The 10,357-nt window shown below is 32.2% G+C and overlaps 1 protein-coding gene across 1 annotated transcript; it reads right to left on the bottom strand.

Moving 5' to 3' along the window:
• Positions 1-254: 254 nt before the first annotated feature.
• On the bottom strand, positions 255-5,789 carry LOC115957850 (probable serine/threonine-protein kinase PBL7). Its single transcript, XM_031076184.1, has 5 exons — positions 5,620-5,789; positions 4,524-4,717; positions 2,265-2,454; positions 1,358-1,749; positions 255-946 (listed from the first exon to the last, which is right to left on the bottom strand). Exons 1-5 carry the CDS (start codon positions 5,696-5,698, stop codon positions 683-685), a joined length of 1,119 nt encoding a protein of 372 aa, XP_030932044.1. The 5' UTR covers positions 5,699-5,789; the 3' UTR covers positions 255-682.
• Between the last annotated feature and the right edge of the window lie 4,568 nt (positions 5,790-10,357).

The following is a 10,357-nucleotide window of genomic DNA, read 5'->3' as shown; positions in this document are numbered from 1 at the left end:
AACAACCAAGAAACCGTGCTTTGCTTTTCTCAACAAAAATAAATAAATAAATAAAGTACTAAGCCAAATTGCAGCACATACAAATGATAATTTAGAGCAATGCCCATTGAAATATGAAGTTAAATCTAAGGCATTAAACTGAAATAAAAAAGGTTGTGTGGTAAGGTTAGGGATCTATTCTTACGCCTCTGAAACCTTGCAATTCAACAGACATTCTACTCAATTTCAGGATCCCTGAAACTCAACTAAAAAAATAAATTGAAAGGGCTATGGCAAACTATTTACCAAACTCTTCAAACAAGCAGTAATGAGGATGCTCTTCAAGGGGAACAGTTTCTATATAGATACAAAAACCCCAAGCTCAATTGTACATAAAAGAATCTCGTCAAAAGAGAGAGTAAACGGGAAAAAGAATACTATATATTTCCTGTTACAAGACAATAGGACTGGCCACAATACCTGCTATCTTGAGTGATGCAAAATTTGAGAAACAGGCACACCACATGTGCCGGCAATGGCAATAGCAAACCAAATGGCTCCAATCCATTGACCTCTGAATCACAACTACAAATCCATTTCAAGAACATTCCGATGCATCACCACACCACAGGTAGCAGGAGGCAGCAACCTCATCGTGGGCTTCTGAAGATGGAAAAATCTTCTGGCTTGATCACATACTATTTCACTGCTCCCTTCTGGTTCTAGGAGTAGAAGAAACCATGCGGGAGGCCTGGACTGGCTGGGATTCAGGGTCATATTTTTGGGTAGCAAGATAAGAAAGTGCTGTGACTACATCAGCTATCAGGGGTCGCATATTAGGTTGTTCCTGAACACACATTGCAGCAACAGCAAGAGCTTGATACAATCCCCTTACTGGATATTGGCCTTGGAGCATTGGGTCAGCCATCTGTGAAAATTTTCTTCGATCTTTAAACAGGGGCCGGGCCTGCAACATAGAGAAAACATTTATGTTAGGAGGATCACACAAGTAATCAATTTTTTGTAAACAAATTATTACAACTGTACCATTTTATTTCTCTCTGTATGAAATTATCACTACTGCAAAATATGTAAATATTTTTTTGCCAATGACGCTTGTCCATCAAATGTGCTATTTAAGTTGACTCTTGAATATGCAGATGGTCCAATTCAAACTTGATAGTAAGGGACCTTCTATAATTTGAATGATGCATGAATAGCAAGGTAGGTTGCTGACCTCATATAACAAACAAAGAAGTCTCTATGGACTTTGCATGATAACACACTTTTTACAAGTTCTATTTTGTAAGCCCCAATACCAGAACGTTATCATTTTACCATCAAAGATATCATAGCAGAGATGAGAGGGCCATCTTACCCAAGCAACCAGATTGTGTTCCCCAGCAGCTCTTGCGTTGTCAATTGCTTTTCTTCCAGTGATAATTTCCAGAAGAACAACCCCAAAGCTATAAACATCTGATTTCAATGTAAGCTGACCAGTCATTGCATATTCAGGTGCACAATATCCATAGGTTCCCATCACTCTGGTGGATACATGGGTATTATCTCCAACAGGACCCAATTTGGCCAAGCCAAAATCAGATAGCTTGGGATGATAGTCTTCATCGAGCAGAATGTTTGAGCACTTCAAATCACGATAAATCACAGGGGGGTTAGCTTTGTCATGTAAATACTCCAAGCCCTTTGCAGCACCTGCAGCTATTTTCATTCTTGTATTCCAATCGAGTCGTTTTTTGTCAGGCGGAAGGTCTGGCATTTATAAAAGCATTAAAGTAAATCATTACTATTATTTATTTATTTGGATAAGTTGACAACATCAAATATGCACATGAAAGGTAGAAAAAAAAAAAAAAGATAACCCAACTGAATCAAGCACCTGAACCATAAATAACAAGCATGGAAATTTCCTAAGCACCATAAGTTGACACATATACATTTAACAGTGTGGTTAAAAAATTAGTTAACCACTTAGGACGTCTCATGACAGAAAAAGTCATGATCACATGATTTAGGATTATCTGTCTAAAATAGGTTCTTGAACTTTATGAAGGTAAAAGGAGAACAATACCAGTCCGGAAAAACCAAGTGATTCCAAAATCATCCAAACTTTCTGATTCCTTTAACCTAGCAAATCTCAATCTAGTGAACAAATACTTCTTATGGTAAAATTCTCAAGGAACAAAGGGATATTTAGAGGCAAAGTACTAGAAAATCATAAAATTTTGAATTAAAAAGGAAAGGAACATTACTGATGATGAACATACCATGTAGATGGTCTTCCAAAGATCCTAATGGCATGTATTCATAAACCAGAAGCCTCTGATCTCCATCAGCACAATAACCAATTAAGTTAACAAGATTTGGATGGTGAAGCAGGCTTAGCATCAATACTTCAACAAGGAATTCCCTGTTCCCTTGCAGCCCATTACGATCAAGTTGCTTGATAGCTACAACCTACAACAAACAAAATAAGTTGAAGGTTCAGGTCTTGCTGCAAGCCTACTTAGAAATTCAAAGTTCAAAGGTTGATGAACAATGGTAGTAAGAATATTGATGAACGCCAATGGTCCTTGGACCAAATGGCATCTCATCCCCCTGCATGCCAATGAGCTCCAACCGGAAGCAAAATTCTCCCATAAAAGAATAGGGTGAAGGACAAGGTCACGGGTTCAAGACCATTAAATGCATGTCTAACTCAGTAATAACAGGGAAAAAAAAATCCACGGCTAGGAAAGCATCCTCCCAATTTTTAGCAAAATGATGGGAACTAAGTATATTTTTTATGTCTACACAAGCTGAAAGTATAAATGATTTCTGGTGGGAGTTCTTTGCAAAAGTTACCCCTATGTTTAATTGGGCATGAGTTAAAAATATGCCGACAGTAAAGAGTTCAAGGAAAAAGTAAAAGATTAAATACCAAAAGATTCAAGAATTGTGGTCTAGTTTCAACTTCTTGGCACCTTTTATAAGCCACTTTAGTTATTATTGAGTCTTAGAATTAACTTTCTTTAGGTTAGAAAGTTTCTGGTTCAATTTTAATAAAGTAGTGCTAGTTTGGTGAATGGGCTATTCTAGAGGTCCATGAGTTATGTTTTGAGTCCTTTTTGGTTTGGAAGTTCTTAAGTACTCTTTCTTTGTTATTAGTAATCCTAATATTTTTATTGTAGCCAATAACATTCATAGTGAAATTGATTTTAATAAAATTTTAGCAGGTTAGAAAAACCTAAGTGTGATTGCCTTCTCCTACCTAAGTGTGATTGCTTAAGAAAATCTATACCTACCTAAACCCTTAAATATCAAACCTATTCCAGAACCCTTAAAGATCTCATCAAGAAATCTAATTTAGAGCTGAATTCTTAAATATCCCGCAACAAAATTGGTATTAGGGCTCAATAAAGCTTCTGTCCTGCATCATAAAAGTATAAGAGTGGTTTCGCTTGTACTTCGTAATTTTCACTTCCTTCGCCTTTTTCCTATCTAAAACAAGCAAAAGTTATGAACAGAAATCCGTATTAGGGGCCCCATCTACAGGTGAGGCGGATATGGTTATAATGGTGAAAAATATGGCAATTCTGTGGTAGGATATTGTGTATTGACAGAGGAACATTTGAATGCAATCATGGTGTATCTTGTAGCTGTAGCAACTGTGTTGATGATGGAGACATGATGCAAATAGCAATAGGCACTAGGGTTATGGCAGCAATGGTTTGATGAGGTGGCAGTGTTAGCAGTTGTCCTGGTGGTGTTATGGAGGATATTGCTAGGGAGAAGTGATGGTGCTGAAGCAAAAGTGATTGCCACAAGTGAGTGGAGGCTTTATTAAACTTTTTAAGTCGCGATGTGGGTAAGAAAGTTTTACTGCATTTTTTTTTTTTTTATAAGTAATGAAAAAATAGATTAAAATAATTAAAAAGAGTGTCACTTGAGCATACAGGAAGTATACATCAGGGCAAAGTAAAATCAGGCACATAAAAGACAATAAATATTTATTGCCTTTTGAATTTGGATTTATTAGGTTTTCCCTTTCAAAATATAAAAAAAAATTCCAAAGATGCAGCTTAAGGACCTACCATCTTAAACTGTTTTTAATAAATGGCACTAAATATTTGTAGTTGATGAAAATCCTTTACTTTTAGACAGAATTTTTCTCCAAATTTGTTTGGAGAAAATTTCCAAATTACCATTCACGTGTCCTTTCAATTACAGGACATATTAAATAGTCACGTGATTGTTTAAATAACTTACTAGATCATGTAATTAAATACACATGGATGGTCATTTGAAACGCCTTCAGAGGAATCTCCTTCAAAATATATCATGTGGTGGTTCATACAATCATCCATGTGTTTTTGATCACATGACCATTAAGCCGTCTAAACTAGTAATGTGACTATTAAATACATCATGTAGTTAAAACCAGACGTCAATGGTTATTATAATTGCCATTTACTGAGTTGGAGGACCAGTTTTGGGGGAAATTCTGTTTATTTCTTAATACATAACAACTGACAAACTCAACATACCTGATTGCTACTCTCCAATCTCCCTTTATATACTCGTCCAAAACCTCCTTCACCCAAAAGACAATCAGCCCTAAAATTCTTTGTTGCAGCTGCCAATTCACGAAATGTAAATGTGTATGCACCAATGTGATCAGACCCTCCATCTTTAGTGGCCTCCTTCTTTATGTCTAGTGACGAATTCACCTTCAATTTCTCTAAAACAATAAAAAAGCAACGATGCTATTAATATAATAGTTAAAAAAAAATCTGATAAACAACAATAGTATGATGGCAGCAAAGTTAAAGCCGGGTTTTGATTTGGATGAAGTGACAACAGAAAAGGTACAAACATATCATTAAGAGCTTAGAAAGAAAACAAGCATCACAAAAGACACAACAAATAAATAACACCTAAAAAGGATTCAATTTTGGATTTTTCAAACACATAAAACAAATATGGAAACATCTGCATAATTAGTGTAGCGGAATGATCAATAGATATCAACACCATTCATTATGACATAAAAATAAGTTAGAAGTTTATGAACTACACAAGTGTCTGGTGTACTTTAAGACAGCCTCAGCTCCATTGCAGTAATTAACCAATGATTTTTCACCTATTCCAACACTAAAAAATTCATAATTCAGCTTGTTTGGTAGATGGTCTCAAAGAAACAAATCCAGAAGCAATTAAACAACACAATTGACACTCAAACAGAATTCATTACTTAAAAAAAAAGACTTTGAAGGCAAATCAAACTCTGAAATTCAAAGGAAAATAACTCAGAATGCCCACAAAATCTGAATCTTATTGCAAGCAAATCAATTTGAATACAATGCCACAAAAAAAAAAAAATTGCACAGTCATCAGCAGAAACAATTTTCTCAAAATTGCATTCCCCACTGAAACCAAAGCAGATCACAACAATGATCCACACAATTAGGCAAAAGGACAAGTGCCCATCAATCTCAGCAAGTATCCAATGGCACACATACATTAAAAAAACAAACTTTAAGAAAAAATATGGCACTGGGTATATAAGAGTTTAAATTAAGCTTAAGTAGAATGATAAGTGTAACTGAAATTTGCTCTCTTTTTTTTCTTTCATAGAAGTACCTGAGGTTGATGAGATCGAATCGTTGGGCTTCTTGTTCTGCTTCTTCTTTGATTTTCCAGGACAGAGTGACCAACCCATGGCTTATTGATTCTCTCTTTTAGGTATGGGTAACAGAGAGAGAGAGAGAGAGAGAGAGAGAGAGAGTGTTACAGTGTTAGTGTGTGTGTCTTTGTGCGTTATACTGAGACGCTAGTATATATCTTTTCATTGAGTGACCTTTTTGCAAATACGTCCTTGTGAATTATTAAACTGTGTTCTAGCCCTCAAAAGTCTATAATTATCCTGAATAAAATAAATAAATAAATAAATAAGTCTATAATTATCCTGAATAAAAAAAAAAAAAAAATTCTATAATTATCCTGAATAAAAAAAAAAGTCTATAATTATCCATTTACTGACACTCAACTCATTTTGTTTTCCCCCTTTGTTTTTTTTTTTTTTTTTAACTAGAAGTCTAGAACATCCAAATCAGCTAGTGAAGCTATAATTTTTAAAAGAGTAATTTTTATTACCACATAAAACACCACAACTTTTCCCACAAATTTTCTATACCGTAAATTATGATTAGTTGTTTGTCACTTTTATATGGATCCACAATTTTTTCTCCATCACTCACAACCTACCATGTGAACAATTGGGGTTGTGGTGTTTTATGTTGTCCTAAAATTTTTGCTTTTGAAACCAGTTCTACTCAAATGTTTCTGCTTATTATTGCATCTCCAATAGAATAGGCAAATTAAAGCCCTCTCTATTTTATAGGGTAAACTCTTAAAATATAAGTCTAACAATCTTTCTAAAATAGGGGAAAATTGCTCAAGAACAGTAGTTCTTTTTGTTTGAAGAGTCACTATTCATTACATAAATATTTTTTTGGCTTAAAAAAATGGAATTTTGTATTTGAAAAAATGGGTACAAAAATATTTAAGAGATAATTAAAAATAATATTTAAATGTGATAAAGAAATGGTAAAGAGTTTGTTAAAACATGTATTTGAAAAAATAAACATTGCTTAAGAATGCCACGTTGTTTTAAATTTTAATGCCTTGATATTTAACTCTAGGAACTTTACTCATTCAGTAAAAAAATAGATATATAAAAAGTACAAATAAAAACAAGTAGCGTATTAATAGACTAGCCATCATGTGTGTTAGAAATTAATATATACTAGAATATTTTTATAAATGTGTAAATCATGGTTTCGTAGAATATGGTAATACTATGAGCTGTTGTAGTTTCAAGATTACCAACTGAACTTAATGTTTTTCTATATATACCCTACATTAGATATAATTTAACAATGAGCATAATTCTCACAACTTTTTTGTATTTTCTAAACTTGCTCACACAAATTATTATTATTTTTTCTACTTTTAGAATGCGTGGCAATTACCTAAAGAGTAGACTCGTTTGAGCATTTCTATTTATTAAAAAAAAAAAAAAACTAATTCGAGCACTTTTTTTTGAAAGATAGTTTCAACCTAATTCAAGCACTTTGATTATATAACTTTCCATTCATAAAATTTATATATTACCTTTATCTTCAATATATAGTACACAATGTTTTTGAATTACTCACATTATTACTTTTTTTTTTTTTTTTAAATTATTGGAGGCAGTAGTAAGCAGCAGATATCATTTCTTCAAGTATCACTTTTCAATGAATATAAGAATACAATTGTTTTACGACTGTTAATGTGGCATATAGCAACAATGGGTGTATTATAAAGTATGTCAACAATAAGTTGATGTAAAAAGTAATGCAAATAATGTATTTATGTAAAAAAAAAAAAAAAAAAGGTGATGTTCTAATCACAATTTACCTTCTTCTAAAAATAAAAGTCATAATTTAATTACCATCTTAATAAATTGTGAAAAAAATTATTAAAATAATTTTCCTCAAAGGCTCTTGTTAAAAACTTAAAATGAAATAAACTTTTTTTTTTTTTTTTTGAGAAAGGAAAATGAATGAAACTAGAAACATGAAATTGATAATTTGATATGGGAAAAAATCATAAATACAGTTAACTACAAGACTACCAAAACAACACCCTCTTTTGTCTGCGGAAATTCTTTTATTGCCGACCAAGTCTTCCAATTGCTTGGGCGCCTGAATTTATTATAGACCAGGAACCAATATATACAATTATATCCTCCTATAAAAATGCATATCACCCAATCTATAATGGGCAAACCAGTCATTTGGTCACATAAATAAATGGATAAATAGGAGGCACTTCATAAGCAAAGGTGACCCGTATCAAACTTAATTTTTTATTACTAAAAAAATAGAGATTTTCTTTTAATTTTGAAAAGATTAATTAATGTTTAATTCAGAAACCTACTTTCTTGGCCCTCCTGACTTTAGGCGGTATAATCGAAGCTTTGAAAAAGCAATTTTTGTCATACCGGGTTTTAAGGGTTTTAATTTATTGTAAAGAAAACGTATTTTAATTCTTTATACGAAAATAATAATAATAATAACTTAATATTAATATTTAATATATATTTTTAATTTCCTTAAAAGTGTTTGTGTAAGAAATTAAAAGCCGAAATTTATGGTTTTATAATAATTCGGCTGCAGAAGTTTTGGAGAGAGAATCTTTGGATATGTGTAGGCCAAACAAAAGAATGGCCTACCAATGAAAGAATAGTCTACAAATGTATGTGGCCATATCAACTGGGTCGGGGGTTTAGTGGTAAGGCATTTGGGCGAACACGAGCACAACTTATGTCGCAGCAACTCGTTGGTGCTCTTTTGTATTGCATACATGATAGAAGACAAATTAATATTTTATCTAAAGAATTTGTTTTAGATAAAGAACTACTAAAATATGATTATTTAAAACCTGAAAATAATGACAGAAAGAATCAATTTTTTGAAGAATATAATGCACAAGAAAGAAATAATTTAAGAACTAAGTATTTTGAAATGATGACAGACTTGCAGACACACTTTAGTTTCTTTGACTTTTTGGATTATCATAACAAAAAGATAAGTGTAATAGAAAAAATATTGTCATGGACAAAGACAGAAAATCATGAGAAAGTGTATCAGACTTATCCACCATTTGAATCAATTATATTGAGTCAAAATAGTGGAGTCCAAGTATTGGCTACGCCTATCAAAAGACCTAGCATAAATGATGATAATAAGAACCTAGACAGTATAATTCAACAGAACAATTACACCAATACCTATCTGAAAACTATTGGTCCAAAGCTACAAGACATAGAAGACAGAATAATACCCCCTTCCACTTCCATAAAAAAAGAAAATAAGTCTAATACCCCTTTGTTTATCCCTCATGAAATACCTCCTCACCTTAAAGCACCTTTAAAGAAACTCATGACAGAGAAAATTGATAATTTACTTAATGAAATAAATAAAAAATTAGACTTAATGAAATTAGAATCATTAAAGGATATGGAGCCATTAAAAAATAAGAATATCATAACGTTAAATACAACAAGACGAACTGACTCTTCAGAGGATGAAGAATCAGAAGACAATCAATTGATAGATTTGACAGACATAAATAATTTGGAATCACAATTCACAGATAAATTATAAATTAATAAATTAACTTTAGTATCTTCATCACAAGATCGTAAAAAAGGAAGAATTGAAGATTTATACCCCATAAAGAATTGGTATCCTAAACCTACTTCCCCTGATTTACAATTTGAAGAAAGACATACTTATGTTAATTCGTCTTATTCGCCAGATTTAATTTATGAATGGAATATTGATGGAATATTAGAATATGAAATAATAAACCTTTTACATGAAATGACTTTGCTCACTAATGTTTATAAGAATCATGGAAAACAGGACCATCAGATAGCTCATTTAATTGTCACTGGTTTTAAATAATTATTTAAATAATGATGATAGAAATGGGATATTAACAGCTGTTAAAAGAGAAACAGATGGAAGTGTTATAATGACAGATAGACAGCATTCACAAGATGCAGTTAATACTTTAATTTTTACCATAACTAAACATTTTGTTGGTGATCCCAATCAATACAAAGAAAGAGCTTCAGATGTTTTAATTAATTTAAGATGTCCACAACTTTCAGATTTTAGATGGTATAAAGATGTCTTTATTTCAAAAGTTTTAAGTAGGAATGATTGTCAACAATCCTTCTGGAAAGAAAAATTTATTACTGGCTTACCTTATTTCTTTGCTCAGAAAGTTAGACTTGATATAGTTAATAATGATGGAACAATAGACTATCCTAGCCTAACATATGGAGACATAATATCTTCAACTAATAAAACAGGTCTATGGCTATGTAATGACTTAAGGCTAAAAAACCAGATAGAAAAAGAAAAAAGATTTGCTAAAAAAGAGCTAGGAACTTTTTGTGAGCAATATGGTTTTGATCCATTAATTGCTCCCGCTAGGAAAAGAAGAAAAGAAAAGAAAGATGACAAAAGTGATAGATATAAGAACAATAATAGAAGATATTATAAAGGTAAGTCTAAAGACAAGAAAGAAGAATCCAAAAGAAAGAAACATGATAGACGTAGGGAAAGTGACATTACTTGCTTCAAATGTGGGAAAAAAGGACACATTAGCAGATATTGTAACTTTCAAAGAAAGAAAAATAACCTTGATATATCAGGAAAATTGAAGGATAAATTAATGAGTATAATAGGACTGACAGATAGTGATGAAATAGATAATGAAATTCACCAGATAGATAATAGTAACAGCACTTCATCATCCT

This window comes from Quercus lobata, chromosome 8, assembly GCF_001633185.2.
Source record: "Quercus lobata isolate SW786 chromosome 8, ValleyOak3.0 Primary Assembly, whole genome shotgun sequence".
Lineage (NCBI taxonomy): Eukaryota > Viridiplantae > Streptophyta > Magnoliopsida > Fagales > Fagaceae > Quercus > Quercus lobata.
The sequence above is the reverse complement of the archived record's forward strand: the minus strand, read 5'-3'. Positions and strand labels throughout refer to the sequence as shown.